Source organism: Leiobunum rupestre, chromosome 11 (assembly GCF_980474605.1).
Source record: "Leiobunum rupestre chromosome 11, qqLeiRupe1.1.hap1, whole genome shotgun sequence".
Lineage (NCBI taxonomy): Eukaryota > Metazoa > Arthropoda > Arachnida > Opiliones > Sclerosomatidae > Leiobunum > Leiobunum rupestre.
The window spans coordinates 40,725,141-40,743,072 of NC_143394.1; the positions used below are offsets into that span (position 1 = coordinate 40,725,141).

General features: G+C 36.3%; 2 protein-coding genes across 4 annotated transcripts; one reads left to right on the forward strand and one right to left on the reverse strand.

The window, feature by feature from the left end:
* Positions 1–6,103: 6,103 nt before the first annotated feature.
* alien (COP9 signalosome complex subunit 2 alien) lies at positions 6,104–9,602 on the forward strand. Of its 2 annotated transcripts, none has more exons than XM_090162702.1 (11): positions 6,104–6,257; positions 6,721–6,834; positions 6,899–6,979; positions 7,054–7,179; positions 7,246–7,419; positions 7,504–7,608; positions 7,973–8,142; positions 8,211–8,440; positions 8,511–8,593; positions 9,052–9,110; positions 9,174–9,602. In XM_090162702.1, exons 1-11 carry the CDS (start codon positions 6,168–6,170, stop codon positions 9,316–9,318), a joined length of 1,377 nt encoding a protein of 458 aa, XP_090018828.1. In that variant the 5' UTR covers positions 6,104–6,167; the 3' UTR covers positions 9,319–9,602. The 2 variants fall into 2 exon arrangements, with proteins under 2 accessions (XP_090018828.1, XP_090018829.1); XM_090162703.1 differs by having other exon boundaries at positions 7,246–7,413.
* Positions 9,603–9,786: 184 nt separating this feature from the next.
* LOC149922846 (peptidylglycine alpha-hydroxylating monooxygenase-like) lies at positions 9,787–12,715 on the reverse strand. 2 transcript variants are annotated; one of them, XM_090162704.1, is made up of 13 exons: positions 12,536–12,715; positions 12,404–12,428; positions 12,285–12,342; positions 11,998–12,219; positions 11,844–11,927; positions 11,720–11,777; positions 11,594–11,658; positions 11,451–11,528; positions 11,300–11,385; positions 11,181–11,234; positions 11,070–11,119; positions 10,467–10,664; positions 9,787–10,401 (listed from the first exon to the last, which is right to left on the reverse strand). In XM_090162704.1, the coding sequence occupies exons 2-13, from the start codon at positions 12,425–12,427 to the stop codon at positions 10,380–10,382; spliced, it is 999 nt and encodes a 332-aa protein (XP_090018830.1). In that variant the 5' UTR covers position 12,428; positions 12,536–12,715; the 3' UTR covers positions 9,787–10,379. The 2 variants fall into 2 exon arrangements, with proteins under 2 accessions (XP_090018830.1, XP_090018831.1); XM_090162705.1 differs by lacking the exon at positions 12,536–12,715 and having other exon boundaries at positions 12,404–12,490.
* Between the last annotated feature and the right edge of the window lie 5,217 nt (positions 12,716–17,932).

Below are 17,932 nucleotides of genomic sequence, written 5' to 3' on the forward strand. Positions count from 1 at the left end.
TGGGCATAAGCCCCTAAGGCTTTCCAAGTAAATAAATAAATAAATAATGTCCTCACACTAAGAATAGATAGATAAAGCAAGTTTTTGTGAATGTAAAGCAAACCTTTTATCTAGTCACGATAGACCTTCCAATCTCACCAACTTCGTGACATTTTTTGTTGCAAATCATGATTTTTAAGAGGCTAAACACAATTAGGGTTAAGTTCTTTGGTTTCCCCTTTCCATAAAACTTGTAGAGGTTAGTGGTATTCGATGGTAATAGTAAGTTGTCTCGCGAGGCACGAAGGGCTTGCCACCACCCTCCTACGCAATTTAACCCTAGCTGATTATTATTATGATTCGGATTATACTTAGGAAGAATGACTATAACGATTTTTTTGTTGTTCCCCATCCCCCTCGCACTCTAAAAGTGTTAATATTATTATTATTATTGAGGGTTGGGTGGTAGGGTCAAACAGTAGCGGCGCCAGGATTTTTGGGGAGGTAGGCCAACCATTTGGAGGATGATAAAATACGCGAAAAAGTAGATTAGTCCATAACTAAAAGGGATAATATAGCTAAATCCTAAACAAATTTTAAGAAATTAAAAAACTTACTACTAACTCGTACCCAATAGGTCTTCGAGCAAAAAACGCGAAACTCGGATCAAATAGATCTTCGAGTAATAAACTAAATTTCGCGTATTTTATCATCCTTCTCACAGTCCATATGTGATTTCTTCTAACCAACCATTTGGAGGCCTCACCAAAATTATGCAGCCCCCCCCCCCCCACCACCACAATTTTTTCTAATTATTATTATTTAATTTTTTGAAGCATGTGGTGAAATGTTTGGGTAAAATGGGTACGCGACGAAAAAATTAGAGTTAATTATGAGTTTAAACATGACTAAAAACTGAGTGTGTGTTGATCCTTTTTTGTGTACTGATAACACTTAACAAATGAGTGGTTATTTACTTATTTCTACCACTGAATTTCAGTCTATCAATTTACATTCATTCCTTCGGTACTTCGCATGTGCATCCCTTACATCAGAAAAGTTACTCGTACCTATGAAAGGAATAAAAACAGCAGTGTCGTTAAGCCAATCACTCGCATTGAATATTGGAAAATTAATAAAATTAAATAAATTATTTCGCAAACAATTTACACAATTTTTTTATATTACATAATTTGGAAGCCCATATATTAAATTTTGGAGGCCCCTTAAGACGACTTTTGGAGGTCCCTACCAAAATTTCAAGTAGGCCCAGGCCTACCCCGGCCTATTGCTGGCGCCGATACTGGGGTCAAACCCAACCTAGTACTTCGACTAGAAAGTCCATTGTACCAACCCAGTCATTATACCTGAAAAAGCCCCGTCTCAGAAAAGAAGCGCAGAATCTTCTTCGCCGAGTTGTTTGAAAGATCTCTCGTTTCAAACTTTTATATGCCAAGGTTTTCAAATGTTTGAGCCACCTAACAATCACAGACTCAAAGTAAATCAGAGGAAGTCTCATGAAAAACGCAATTGTAATATTCAAATGATATTTTTAAAGTCTAAACTATTAAATTCTACGATACAACTTATGAATAGCGCTTTTTCTAATATACTTGTGAAGCAATAATATAATTGGAATACTTACACAGTAAATAAAATATCGTTATTCAACCGAATTTCAAAGTCAGGTTACAGTTAAGTAACAAAACAATAATTTGACCGTTAATTTTACGGTAAATTTTGTTACGTTCTGACATTGTGTATAATATTGTTCCATTTTTGTTGGAACATTATTATAAACATATGGTTCTGATGACTGTCATTTTGTCAGTTATGTTACTATTCCGGTACTGGATTATTTTTTTAAAGTGTAACTATACCTGAGCAGGCTTAACCAAACCAGAAAATCAAATGTGTTTGCGATCCGAAAGTGACGGTTCATTTGACACCGAGGGTAGAGTTTTCTGTGCAACATATAATATAGATACTGTTACTTGAAACCATAGGTCGGAAACACTTTTGGTCTCTAGTATCCGGTCCTCGAGTCTCCGGTGCTACAGTGTTCACTGGAAGTTTGGGCCTCCAATCTGCATAGAAATCGCAGGTCTCCGGTCTTGTAGACTGAAACTGGGTATGTATGGTCAGCAACATTTTTGGTCTCCAGTCTCCGGTCCTATAATCTCCACTGGAACGTTGGGCCTCCAGTCTCTAGGTCTCTAGTCTCCATCGCGACTATAGATCTCCAATCTCCATAGAAATCGCAGGTCTTTGGTCTCAGAGGACGGATCGTTTTTTGCTTAAACCTTGTATAGTGTAAACCCTGTAAGATGAGAGTGGTCAACATTGCAAATGTTGACAAGTTGAAAGTTGTCGGTGTCACCATCGACAACAAGCTTACCTTTCTTCCTCACCTCAAGGAAGTTAGTGTCCCGGTGACAAAGCTGGTGCAAAACATTGCTTGTTTTGTAAGGGTTGAGTGGGGTCTCGACCATAAAACGATAAGGACTATCTACAATGGGTGCATTGTGAGAGTAGTTGCTTACGCTTGCGGTGCATGGGGGAAGAGCACGCAGAACAGTGTTATGGTGAGGAAGCTGAGCTCAATACAGAGAATTGCTGCCCTACGTATAACTTGTGCCTACCGGACTGTTTCGAGCGATGCGCTAAGGGTCCTTGCTGGTGTACAACCGTTAGACCTGGTGGTGAGTCAGGAAGCTGCTGTATTCACGTCATTCTGTTTCAGAGAAGACAGCAAGCACTGTGAGGTGGAGTTACAAGGTGGTAACTACCTCTACCCAGGTGAACTGTGGGAGCAGGGTCGGATTAACCAATAGGCCGAATAGGCCTGAGCCTAGGGCACCAAGCCTACAAGGGGCACCAAGAGGGATCGAAAAAAATACAATACTTTAATCATTTGCTTTTAGTAAATGCGTCCAACCCAATGAACCAAAAACGTTTGATTGTCACATTCTCTGACGGACTGCCGTCTAGTTCCTGACGCCATACTAAATCTGGCAGCAAAATGAATTATCCTTCCATTTCTCAATTATAAATTGAAGAAGCGCCTAGCTCGCTTCACTTGCTATTGAAAGGGGCACCAAAATTAACTTGGGCCTAGGCCCCCATAAAGTCTTAATCCGACCCTGCGTGGGAGGACCAGCGGTCAGGGGCATATATAAACATCAAAGAGAAACTGCCCAATTGTAATGGGGTAGAGGTGTTTACTGACGGTTCGTTGTCCAGTAGGAGTGCCGGAGTGGCATTCGTTGTGTACAGGAACGGTGTAGAAGTGTACAACGTGGTCAGTCGCATTAATGGAAAGGTGGATGCGTTTTCTCTTGAGCTCTTAGCAATACATGAGAGTATTTGCTGGTTAAGGACGCAAGGTCAACGTCCTGGTGATGGTGTAACGGTTTTTACGGATTGTCTTTTTGCTATTAACGCAATAAGCAATCCTAAAACCAATCATGGCTTATGCCATAAAATCCGTAAGGTGTTGAAACGGATGGTGACGCAGGTCACGTTTACTTGGATAAAGTAGCACACTGGGTGTGTAGGGAATGAAAGGGCGGACTTTCTGGCAAAGTCAGCAACCGATCTTCAAGAAGAGAAGGAAATGAAGCCAACTAAGTTGGTGATTAAAAGGTGGCTAAATGAGGTGACGACTCAAAGGTGGCAGGAGTCGTGGGAGGTTAGTGAGAAAGGTAAAGTAACTAAGAAGTACTTTCCTGAGGTTAAATGTAGTTTCAATACGAACTACTATTTGACACAAATCCTAAGTGGACGCGGTAAATTCCCACTTTACCTATACAACTTAGGGCATATTGCATCGACCAAATGCATATGAGGCGCCAGGGGCGTAGGAACCGGGAGGGGCAGGGGGGGCAATGCCCCTCCCTAGAATTTTGCTGGGAGGGGCAACTAATGTTATTGCCCCCTCCAACCTTTGGTCAGTTGAAATCTTCAAAAGGCTCAAATTATCATTTTAAAAGCATATACAGTTTATAGAACCTCAACTGAGTTTAAATTTCAATCTTTTCCCGCCAATTTACATAGTAATGACAAGTACACATGCATTCGGAGAAGCTACATTCCATTAAAAATTAAAAACCATTCTCCAGACCCCTTTTCGTTTATCTTTGCCCCCTCCAACTTCTAGAACGTTCCTACGCCCCTGTGAGGCGCACTATTTTCGTAATTGTCCCAAAACGAACCATTTGAGAAGAAGACCACTCCAAGCGGATGGGCTTCAAAATCTGGATAACGATACGATCAACGATTTCGAACGTGTAATGCGTTACATCGTTGTGAATTTTGACGAACTCACGAATGAGTCGTGAGTAGGTGTTACAAGTATAAGGGTGTACGCTTGATTGTGTACGTCTCTTAGGAAGTGATTCCTAACTTTGTATACAGGTCGGTGGCCCGGCCGGGACAAATGATGAAAAAACTCCAGTAATGCTTAGGCGGTGCACATGGTATATAAATACAATAGTCTGATGTCAGAAATACATGAACCGAAATTATCAGCGAGCGCTTTTTTCGCTTTAGTCCCATTCGACTGAAATCCCATTCGACCGAATGCGGTCTTTGAGGTGTCCCATTCGACCGAATTCCGCCGAAACGTGCGGTTTTTATGTGTCCCATTCGACCGAACGCTTTTATGTGTCCCATTCGACCGAACGCTGCTATATAAATTGGAAAATAAAATGGAATGAGCATGAATTATATTTTTATCTTCACCTAGTCAAGAAAAGTAACTGAACCAAAACTGAAATAGTAAACTTAACCAACTCTAACCTAACCTAACCTAACCTAAACATGGATCTTCGATAGTACATACCTTATAAATAAAATACCAAACCACCCCGCCAATTGGGCTACATTTTAAAATTCTTTCGGTCGAATGGGAATAAACGCTTTTTTCGGGGGATACGTTTTCTTTGTACGCCAGGGGGAGGGTAGAAAATTTACCTTCGTTTATTTCATCCCGCCCGACCGCGGGGAATATATCCGAGTGCACCACGGGTAACTAGTTCGCCATCTAGTGAGGTAAAATGTATCGTTTTTCTAAGAAAAAAACTACGCGAAACGTCGTCTGTCAACCGAGGCTTAGTGTATGTAAGCTAAACGTCTGTTAGTTAATAATAATGGAAAACGTACGAAAATTAATTCGTTTTTTGGGAAACCTTACGCGTCCGTTTCTTTTGGAAAGAAGAGAGTTATTTTTGTATTGTTAAAGTCTGAAAATGTATGTAAATATTAAAATATCTGTTAAAGCTTCTGAAGTATACTCAATGCCGTTGACATTTCTAGTCGTTTAATTATATTGCAAAGTACCAATTTATCTCTTAACTTCGGCTTGTTTTGTAGGAAAAAAAGCACTGTGTAAAAGCATCTATACTCGACAAGTTGAAGGTTTTCTTATTAAATTTTAACAATTTATAAAGAGAAAATTATCGTGGTTTTAAATTTTTATACAGACTAAAAATGATGCACGCGAAGCACCTTTTTAGTTTGCGTTAACTCAAAAGTTTACCTTAGCAACACCAGGTGGCGTATTGAAACGCTCACCCCGGAGACGGAGATTCCGAGATTCTCGTTTTTTGAGGAGGGCGGAATGACATACAGAGAATTTGGAAATTTTCCTGAAAGCTTGCGGCTGCGGCGAAAGTTTCTTCATACTTCCCCATTGGTTATCAAAAACTATTTTTTACGAAAAAAAACTTAAAATAGTAGACACTTCTTAAACCTTCGAGCAGAGAGGTGTTTCTCTTCTCCAAGCTTAAACCAAGAACGATTAGACAGGAAATAGATTGGTCCTCCCTTTCACCAAGGAAGTTCAGAGATTCCTTGCTTTCACCTTGGAGGAATAAAACAAGTATACTTGTTTTATACTTGTTTTATTCCTCCAAGCTTTCACATGCCAGACTACCGCGGAGCAGACGAATTTTAACTGAGACGCCTGTGAGTCAACAGGCGTTTGTCACGCCACTAGCGGACACCTATAAATTAACTAATGTCAAACAGCAGCTAACTAAAATTAGAATAAATCGTTTAACAATTTTTTACTGGAAATTAAATTTTTCAATTCTTGTTGCTGGTACCGAGCATCATATTGGAAGAATTTTATAAAATATTACATTTTTAGACCTTGGTTGATGTGTTAATTAATCCAGGATTAATCCATGGTTGATTTAGATCTGTTTTCGAACAGAAACAAAATGTCGGACGCCGAGGACGATTTTATGTGCGACGACGAGGAGGATTATGACTTGGTAAAGAAATAAAGCATAATTAATTCATTTTTAATTTCTTAATATAAGATTAAATCACATTGTTAAAATTTAGTGCCAAAAATTCATGTGGTTATTGATTTTCAACAATTTTAAAAGCTTTCGGTGTACCAGTAAAAATTTGACCGCTACTTCCAAAGGCTTACTTTTTAGTAGGCCTTTGTTATCATTTACTGAACAGTTGTCTTTCTTACTTTTTATTTTCTTGCTAAGACGTCACAGTGTCGTACAATGTCATTATTTCATATCATTATTTTCTAATCTCACCTAAACTATGTTATACATTCTGTATTAAAATGTCCTTAATAACATCAGAAATCTTCAAATATTTTTGACAGTTGTAGACTGACTTTTTTAGCCTTTAGGCTTATACATACATAATCCTAAAAATTACTCTTGTCTAAAGTCAACATGGAAATATAACATATATTTGGTGGTTTTGTAGGAATATTCCGAAGATAGTAATTCAGAACCAGATGTAGATCTGGAAAATCAGTACTATAATTCCAAAGCTTTGAAAGAGGATGATCCTAAGGCAGCATTGGCCAGTTTTCAGAAAGTGAGATCACATTAAATTTAACACAAACAAACAAAATTTTCTTATGAAACCATTTGTTTAATAGGTACTGGACTTGGAGGGTGGTGAAAAAGGAGAATGGGGTTTTAAAGCATTGAAGCAAATGATAAAAATAAACTTTAGACTAGTTAGTATATTCTATTCATCTTTCCATTTTTACGAAAATGGGGATTTTTTTAAAAAATTTATTTGGTATTGAAGGCTAATTTTGAAGAAATGATGACACGGTACAAACAACTTTTAACCTATATCAAAAGTGCTGTAACACGAAATTACTCGGAAAAGTCAATTAACTCAATTTTAGACTATATTTCAACATCAAAACAAGTCAGTTTTACAAAGTTATGGTAAACTTAGAAACGAGTGATTAATGAAAAAATTGCGATATTTCAGATGGAACTTCTACAAGAATTTTACGAAACTACTTTAGATGCATTAAAAGATGCCAAAAATGATAGGTTATGGTTTAAAACCAACACCAAATTGGGTAAACTATATTTTGACCGGGGAGAGTACACAAAACTGGCCAAAATATTAAAACAACTGCACCAGTCTTGTCAGGTATCTGTAATGTCAAATACTATTAGACTCCTTAGTTTGTATAATAATTCGAAAAATCCCTTAAAAATTTTTGTTTTTGACATATTGAAGACTGATGACGGATCCGATGATCTTAAGAAAGGAACTCAATTACTAGAAATTTACGCTCTAGAAATTCAAATGTACACAGCTCAGAAGAATAACAAAAAATTAAAAGTATAGTGTTTGATAAATGTTAGAAAATGGTAGGGGTGTGAAAGTATCATTTTTTGACTACCCAAAATTCGAGTTTGAAAAACCTAGCGAGTGTACGAGTTTTAAAAAAAAACCCTTTTCGAAGCTTTGAGCCCTTAACGAGTTTTAAAGTTATTTTAAACGAGTGCTCGCTTAGTTCTGAAACTTGGTAATATGAAAAGTACTTATCGAGTTTTTATAGAGTTTAACCTTGGACAAATTTTTAACTAATGTTTGGCGAGTTTCTGGACAAGGCTTATCGAGTTTCAATTTAAGCAATTGCTCGCACACCCCTAGAAAATTGTAAGCGAAAAAGTAATACTAATAACCTTCTTTTTTCCTATAGAAATTATACGAACAGTCATTGCATATTAAGTCAGCAATACCACATCCACTTATAATGGGAGTCATAAGAGAATGTGGTGGAAAAATGCACCTCAGGGAGGGAGAGTATGAAAAAGCCCACACTGATTTTTTCGAAGCCTTCAAAAACTACGACGAATCAGGAAGTCCAAGGTATAATTAATGTTCCATTTCACCAATGGTTTTGTAAACTAGAGTTAAACCTTTACTTCGCCTAATAGAAGAACAACGTGTTTAAAATATCTGGTACTTGCAAATATGCTTATGAAATCGGGAATAAATCCTTTTGATTCCCAAGAAGCAAAGCCTTACAAAAATGATCCGGAAATTCTTGCCATGACTAACTTAGTCAGCGCTTACCAAAATAATGATATAAATGATTTTGAAAAAATCCTGAAAACTAACCGAAAGAATATCATGGATGATCCGTTCATTCGAGAACATATTGAGGGTGAAATGATATATGATTATTTACTTATACCCGACAGTGTGTCACTAATGTTTATAAAATGATTTTGTAGATTTACTAAGGAACATTCGAACTCAAGTTTTAATTAAACTAATTAAACCTTATACTAGGATCCATATACCATTCATTTCTAAAGTGAGTTGTGAAACGTATGGTAAAATTCAAAAAGAACCAACTTTTTATCAATTTGTAGATGAAGGAAAAAAGTACAAAAATTTTTCACAATTTTTAATAGTTAAAACTCAAGTTTTAATTAATTGAAAACGTCATGCAAAAGTAGGGTTAACTTTTAAAGTAGATGCAAACTGGCAACCTGCTTACAAAAAGTGTATGTGGGAATTGCATAGCAATTCATATCGTCGATTGGTTGTTACATTACTTTTTCTGTTTGCTAAAAACTAAAGCAATCTGTGAGGAAAATATTAAACCTACTTTTTCGTAAAGTTGTAAATTAATTAATAATTTTGTTAACATAATTTTTGTACTTTTTTTTTAAATTCGATAGAAAGTAGATAAAGTTCAGTGCTTCACCATCTCTTTAAAAACAGATATTTTTCTAAGAATATCTCTAACAAAATTAATTTTTTCGATAGGAACTTAATATTGATGTGAATGAAGTGGAAAACTTATTAGTTTCTTGTATTTTAGACAAGTATGCGGAAGATTTTTAGTAATATAAAAGAAATTATAACCTAAATATAAGTTTATTTTTCAGTACGATTCAAGGGAGGATAGATCAAGTAAATCAGGTTCTGGAGTTGGACAACAAAACGCAAGGTGCTGCGCGGTATACCGCACTTGATAAATGGACTGCCCAACTGGCAACCCTACATCAAACAGTAGTGAACAAAATGGCATAGCGCGAAAACGTGGGGGGAATTTTTCTAGAATGGGTATTGACAAACATTTAAAACTAAAAATTAAAAGGGGAAAGCTTTAAGACCGACTGCGATGAATATAAAATATTGAAAAAAACTAATTAAAGAAAAGGAAGTTTTTTGCAAAGAAGAGTGTGGTGACGAAGTGTTTATTTTATTTGTGCCTGTGATCGAGTGACCAACGGTACATCATCGGCTGGATTGGTCAAGCATGGGTCAAGTGTGATATTGTGCCATGGCTAAATCCAAGTCGGGCGTTATGTCTTCGCGCTATTTAAAAAAAAGATTAATCAACAACTACTAAATTGGAAGATTTTTACTTCTTCAGAGTGGGTTTGAACGCGAATATGTCAAAATATTTTCTTTCATACCGCTCTCACCTATCCTAAAATTCTGGAAAAATCATTTACTAAAAGTCCTACCGCTTTATTATTCACGAATATTAAAGCTTTTGATAGTTAATAAAGTAAAATATTAAGATAGAGGCAGTCCGTATATAAAACAAAATACATTTTACAGGAAAAAAGTTAACGATTAATTTTTTTGTTTGTCTCGAAAATAAACTTTTTGAAATTACCCTAACAATAAAAAAAAAACAGTCCATCCTTAAGCAGTGTTTGCTTATTCAGATCTCTTCTTAGTTGTAAATTATTCTAGCTGTTAAATTAATTTGTTATAACTAGTTTTTTTTCCATTTTTTAAGACAACTGACGCCTATTTCCAATAGTTTCCTAAGCAACATCTTAGAATTCATAAAAAATCGTGGTTTACCACTATTTACAAACCCCATTTCGTTGCTTAAAGACAAAAGCAAAATTGCTAAAAGAATATATATAAAGACTCTGAGAAAGAATTTACCTTTGTTTTTCTCACGCGTACAATCAGCTATTAAAAAAAAAAAAATAGAACAGGCCCATTGTAGCATTCAGAAAAAAAATAAGCATGAATGCATATTTTAAGTTTGTCAGAGTTTTTGAATAAAATATGAAAAAATTGATGTTTTGGTTTATTTATTTATGTCCCTTTTGCTCTTTAACTATCTTTCAATCTTGACCTTGGGATGACCTAGAAGGAGATCGAATTGTATAGACACCCGTTTTTGTGAGTTTATAAGCATTCGTTCATCATACTTCCGCCGTAGTTCTACTAGTTCGTCGACCAAATGCGCGTCATCTTCGATCCATTGGGGAAGGTCTTGCATATATTCCTCTTGACTCCAGTAGTACTTAGGAGGCCCGTCGCTGTAACAGTACTTGTCTTCCATTGTCTGGCCTTTGTCCGTGTAGTAATATAAGTAGAAATTACACATTTCTTGCATCGTATCAGATCTGAATTGAAAAAAGTATCCGCTAAAGATTAACCGGATACTGCTAGAACTAACGAGTTGCCAGTGGCGATTAACCAGAGGCTTAAGCCTAGGGGGCCTACGGATCTGGTCAAAAGGTGTAAGCCTCAAGTCTTGGGGTCCGCGGCGAAGCTAATTCGCCACTGTAACAAACGACAGGGGTGGGGGGAGATCAAAAGATCACAAAAGCATGCTTTTTAGTGGCCCGTACGATAGGTGCCCATCGCCACCAAACCTCCCTTGGAAATTTGACTTAGAAGAGTCCGTGATTCAATAATTTGGCCGGGGCCCTAAATGTTGAAGCTAACCAACATTATTGGTAAAGCGAAGCGATTATCCGAAATCCAATACTGTTTTCGTGCGAAAAACGCCCATAAATGATAATTACCCAACAACAACAGTGTAATTTCTTGAATTATACATAATGCACCTTGACGCCTATGACAAAACTAACTGTTAACTAATTTATTAAGTCTATCAAATTAAACGAAATACGTACAATAATATCGCCCCTGGTTATCGGTGGAATGGTATTGTTCACCAATGCTTCGTACTGTGGTATATTTATGATTATATTTACAAATTATTAACAAATAAAATAACTGAAATGTTTGGTACTTGAGTCTTTCCAGGCGTCGGAGTCAAAGCGAGACGATACCATTTACCGTCATCCTGTTTCTTCACATACGCCGCAACTTGCAGCCCTTCGAGATAAATAAACAAACTTAACTCATGTCCTTTGGCTCACAGAATCCGAAACATTAAATACCTAGACTGTGAGTATGAGTGCTATACGATAATGCTGTAATTCTGTCGAAGTTAATTACACAAGACGATTCCATTCGCACTTCATTTTAAAAAGGAAATAATGGTAAGTTAGAGGTCTTTAAAGGTCAGATCACGGTGGCTTACCAACGGAATTCGGTGGTATTTCTCCTTCACTTCCCATAAAGTAAGTTCCAACGACTTTGACTGATCTGCACAAAACGAAAGTTACAGTACCGTTTTATATCAATTAAATAGTAATGAATCGATTACTCCTCTGTGGTGCTGGGTAAGGTTTTAAGTAAAATTCCAGCTTGATAAACCACATCTTCTACGTATACAAATAATTTTAAAAACCATATTGTGTAATACTTGTACTTAAAACTACAAAACTCACTATGTATCGCGTTCACATTGCCGAAATGGAGTTGAAGGATAATGTAATTGATGTCGGTTCCTTGGCCAACCTTCAGCGCAGTTTCTGTAATAGTTTCAATATACTATGACTTACAGCCCGTCTAGTTAGATGGTAGTTTATAACAGTGCAAGACCTTCCGGCATGCCTTCGATGTTCTTGAAGTTGGTCAATAACTGGGTCCCTTCTAGGCAGACATCAGCCATTACCAACACCTCGGGGTCTTCCCGATCACCACAATTCCAAACGGCTTCTGGGGAGTCTTTTTCGCGATAGCCAGGTAGGATGCAACCATACAACATGATATGATGAATAGCGCCAAGGTTCATACCAGTGAAGTTGTACGGTAAGAAATCAACTAATGTTTATGACAAACAAAATATTAGTAAGCTATTTCAAAAGTAGGAGTTCGTTAAAAATTACCAATAAAAAGTTGATCGTTTCTAGGCATTTCAAAACTGGTACACAAATACGTTTGATTCTGGAAAAGAGTAAAGTCACAGAAAGTCGAATTACTTTTATTCATTACAAGTTCAACATACGTTTCTGGGTTCAATTGGAGGCATTCTTAAGTAAATATCATCCGTGACCAACGCGTTTAGAGTTACGAAAAAAGACAAAGCCAAAATAGCAACACGATAACTGCGACAGTTAACCATTCTTAAGTAAATTACCATTTGACAAATTTAAAGTACATGGTCGTTTTAAACATAAGCTGGAACGAAAGAACGTAGTAAACACTAAATTTAAGGTTCACCCGCGATGTTTGCGTTGAGGTATCTGGTACGTGTATAATAATAAACAGGTGGCTTTGTACGATATCCCCGTACATATTATACAGTAACAAGTTAAAAAATATATCTGCATAGTTTGATGGTGGATAACTAACTCGCATCAACAGGCAACTCTAGCTCAACCATTTCACTAAAGATAAAACCGCCGCATAAAATTTTATTACGTGGAAACTATTCTTGACCAATTGTTCTATACAGGGTGTTAACTAAAACGATACAGGGCCAATAACTCAAAATGTGTTTTAGCTAGGAATTAGAAATTTTCAGGACTTGGCAACGGAAATTCATTGGGGTTTTATTTTGTTTTAAGTGGTTAAGAACATTTTCGGTTGCCATGGCAAATCGAATGGGAAGTGCTAAGTCTCCTTTACGTTCTTGTTAAATCTACGTCAAAACAAGATGTCCCAGACATTTAAGTACACACAATCCCCCCGATGTATTAACTATATTTTAAATATTAAATTTATATTTGAACAAATTTCCAATCATTTTGTACTTTAACTTTTAAAACCAAGAGGAATTTTATCGAACACGAATTTATCGAGTTACCTGGTTTTGGAAATAAGGTAGCGAAACGTGAGCACGTTAATTTAAATTAATTTTTAGACAAATCGAATTTATCGAGTTACCTGGTTTTGGAAATAAGGTAGCGAAACGTGAGCACGTTAATTTAAATTAATTTTTAGACAAATCGAATTTATCGAGTTACCTGGTTTTGGAAATAATGTAGTGAAACGTGAACACTTTAATTTAAACGTTAATTTAAATTAATTTTTAGGCGGCGGTGGCGGCTACACAGTAGGTGATCGTAATAAGGATTGTTTGTGTGTAAGAAACGTAAAATAAATTTCAAATGATGTGAAAATCGTAACAAACAGAACAACTTGAATGTAACAGTCGCGAATCAGAAACCAAATTTTTTTTGGAATATGATTAGCGGCTCGACTTGCATTATGTTCAACCTATTCTGGGATGTACTTCAGGGGCTTAGGAACCAGGGGGGCATGGGGGCAATGCCCCTCCCTAGTATTTTGCTGGGAGGGGCAACTAATGTTATTGCCCCCTCCAACTTTTTGGTCTGTTGAAATCTTCAAAAGGCTCAAATGCTCATTTTAAACGCATATAAAGCTTATAGAACCACAACTGTGTTTAAATTTCAGTCTTTTCCCGCCAATTCACATAGTAGTAAAAAGTACACATGCACTCGGAGAAGCTACACGCCATTAAAAATTCAAAACCATTCTTTAGACCCCTTTTCGTTTATAATAATAAACAGGTGGCTTTGTACGATATCCCCGTACATATTATACAGTAACAAGTTAAAAAATATATCTGCATAGTTTGATGGTGGATAACTAACTCGCATCAACAGGCAACTCTAGCTCAACCATTTCACTAAAGATAAAACCGCCGCATAAAATTTTATTACGTGGAAACTATTCTTGACCAATTGTTCTATACAGGGTGTTAACTAAAACGATACAGGGCCAATAACTCAAAATGTGTTTTAGCTAGGAATTAGAAATTTTCAGGACTTGGCAACGGAAATTCATTGGGGTTTTATTTTGTTTTAAGTGGTTAAGAACATTTTCGGTTGCCATGGCAAATCGAATGGGAAGTGCTAAGTCTCCTTTACGTTCTTGTTAAATCTACGTCAAAACAAGATGTCCCAGACATTTAAGTACACACAATCCCCCCGATGTATTAACTATATTTTAAATATTAAATTTATATTTGAACAAATTTCCAATCATTTTGTACTTTAACTTTTAAAACCAAGAGGAATTTTATCGAACACGAATTTATCGAGTTACCTGGTTTTGGAAATAAGGTAGCGAAACGTGAGCACGTTAATTTAAATTAATTTTTAGACAAATCGAATTTATCGAGTTACCTGGTTTTGGAAATAAGGTAGCGAAACGTGAGCACGTTAATTTAAATTAATTTTTAGACAAATCGAATTTATCGAGTTACCTGGTTTTGGAAATAATGTAGTGAAACGTGAACACTTTAATTTAAACGTTAATTTAAATTAATTTTTAGGCGGCGGTGGCGGCTACACAGTAGGTGATCGTAATAAGGATTGTTTGTGTGTAAGAAACGTAAAATAAATTTCAAATGATGTGAAAATCGTAACAAACAGAACAACTTGAATGTAACAGTCGCGAATCAGAAACCAAATTTTTTTTGGAATATGATTAGCGGCTCGACTTGCATTATGTTCAACCTATTCTGGGATGTACTTCAGGGGCTTAGGAACCAGGGGGGCATGGGGGCAATGCCCCTCCCTAGTATTTTGCTGGGAGGGGCAACTAATGTTATTGCCCCCTCCAACTTTTTGGTCTGTTGAAATCTTCAAAAGGCTCAAATGCTCATTTTAAACGCATATAAAGCTTATAGAACCACAACTGTGTTTAAATTTCAGTCTTTTCCCGCCAATTCACATAGTAGTAAAAAGTACACATGCACTCGGAGAAGCTACACGCCATTAAAAATTCAAAACCATTCTTTAGACCCCTTTTCGTTTCTCTTTGCCCCCTCCAACTTCTAGAACGTTCCTACGCCCCTGACCGATACCTTTGTGTCCCTGTAAAGAGGCGAAGGGGAAGTCATTTCCAAAGCCCAAAAATGTTACCCCTCAAATAAGACGTCGTGCGGTTGGACCCAAGTGCCAGACTTTCTCCCCCTATTTACTTTTGGTTACACTAGGAAACCAGAGAACCTTGTGTAGTAAGGTGATGTTTTAAGAATAACGAATAATTTTCTTCGGTGGTTAATGCTCGAAATCTCCGCAACATTTCGAATGAAAATTCAACGTGTTTTGAGAATTTGTGTTGAAACATGCTCACCCACAAAGTTTGCATTTTTTAGGACGTTTTGATAAATATATTCAAAGCACTATCCCCAAATCACACATTACCATCTCAAATAACCGGGGCCCGTGTTTGATCAATCGAGGAATGTTTATCTCCGAAAAAGTATAGCTATCTCCAGTAGAAATGGCCTTTTAGGGACCCGGAACTAATATTTTATCGGGGTTCGGGCCCGCTCTCGGTGGCCCTGAGTATTGTAATAGAAGTTATGATGATCTCAAAATATTTGGGTACACTCACAGCTTGGGTGAAGATATTGTTTTCCCATTCACATAACTTATCTCTCAGACGTGTTACTTAAAACTAAAAATTGGTGGATCTTAAAATTAATTTTGCGCGTGAAAATACGCCGCCATCTTACGGTATAAAAGCAAGTAAATAAGCCTGCTATACATCATGATGTAAAGGTAGTGTCGCGCGCACATACGTAATTTTGAAATCGGTCAATTTTAAGTTGATATCGAATTGGAAAATAAATAAATTGTAAAATGATATATAAATTAATTAAAGCTACTTACGACGTTAGTCTAATCGTATTTTTACACGCATTTTTATAATTATGTTTTATATTGTATGTTACGTATTTTTCCTCATTAGGATCAAACTTGGTTAAATTTTGGATTAAATAAATAACATAAGCTTCGCTTACTGGATATTGCACTCCTTGTTTTTGGCAGTTTACAAACTGTTGATAAGCATTTAGTGCCATCTACCGGTTTTAGCGATTTGGTGGGACAAACATTTACACGTGAGAAGTGTGAGTTAGCGTGTGCCACCATTCTCCCAAAAAAATGTCATCCGGCTCGTTAAGTTGCCCCCGACTTTTCAGCATTTTGTGTGCCGTTTTAGAATGCATTGGGGAAGGTAAGAGTGCAATATCCAGTAAGCGAAGTTTATATTATTAATCCAAGGTTAAAAAGACTGCCAGGTGTATATATTTAAATCTAATAATTTCGTAAACATCCTTTTGATTTCACAAATCAAAATGATAATATTAATATTTAATAATACTAATTATTCAAATAAATTAACATAGTTTGTTGTAGAAAAGGTATTTCTTTAAATTACGAGTGATTTCCTTCGCCGGTTTAATGCGCGAAATCTCGACAACTTTTCTTGCAGCGTTTGAACTACACTCACCAACAAAGTAAGTAAAAAATATTGGCTCGTGCGAATAGGCTTATATAGAGGTACGGTTTTAATACTTTAATTTAAACTTTTATTTGGGATTTATCACTTACTAATTTATTAAAAAAAAAACACTTCTTAAACAGTTTTGAGTCATGTTTTATATAAAAACTCAGGAAACATTATAGAGAGTACGAGCGATTGACGCGCAGCGCCTCTAGGGGCGAGCTCGCGCTTAACTTGCTTAAAAATAAACAACAATTCCCGTTGACGCTAACGATGATTTAAAGTAAATTAACAAATCATTTTTCGAAAAAGTATTTGATTAACATTTTTCCATAATAAATGAATTTAAAAGAAACCCCAAAAAAGATTTTATCGTTTTATTTTTTAATTTAAATACTTCTATCTTGTACAACCTAGAGTAATATTTTATATGACAATTAAAATAAATTACTTACATTAATAGTTATATCGTAGACTTTTTTAGTCACCGACGTCTGTCGTACGCATTGCCCTTAAACTACTGAACTGTCTTCGTTAAATGTTTCCCTAACGTTAAATATACGTAGATTCTCTAAAATATTTTCTAAGTCCATTTAACGACAAAAATCCCACTGCGTTAAAATTTTCCCCTACTTTAACGAACCGATGGATGAAAAGTTACGAAACTAACTTTTAAATAAACCTGGAAACTTATTTCAAGTCATATTTATAATTCACTGATACCAAAATTCGCGATAAGTATTAATATCGTTCCGAATGACAGCCTACATTCTAAAATCTCATTTTCCTTTCTAATACGCGCGTTGACAACGCAAACTTTACGTAGACGAGCAGCTGTCCGATTATCTACATGATGCGTTAAAAATATTATTTTTGAATGTTATAAAGCGATAAACGATTTTTGAAGACGATTATATATTACATTTAAGTTCATATAAATGGGAAAAATTGTCAGTGGAATATTTCTTACATCATTTGGTAGGTTAATTAACGTTTAATTATCGCCAACTTTACATTAATTTCAATGGGGCGGGGAAATTTTTTTTAACCAAGTTACGCGCCAGCTCGCCACGAGAGGCGCTGCGTGTCATTTTCGTTTGAAACCGACAAAGCCTATTGAAACTCGCTTACTGGTTTTTTGTTTTTCTTTATCTCAATTGTATGCCCCCCAACCTAAATCCCGGCTACGCTACTGACTTTGTGAAAGCTAGGAGCAACAAACACAACACCCCACACAAGGAGAACGCAACCCGTCAAAAGTAGTGGATTT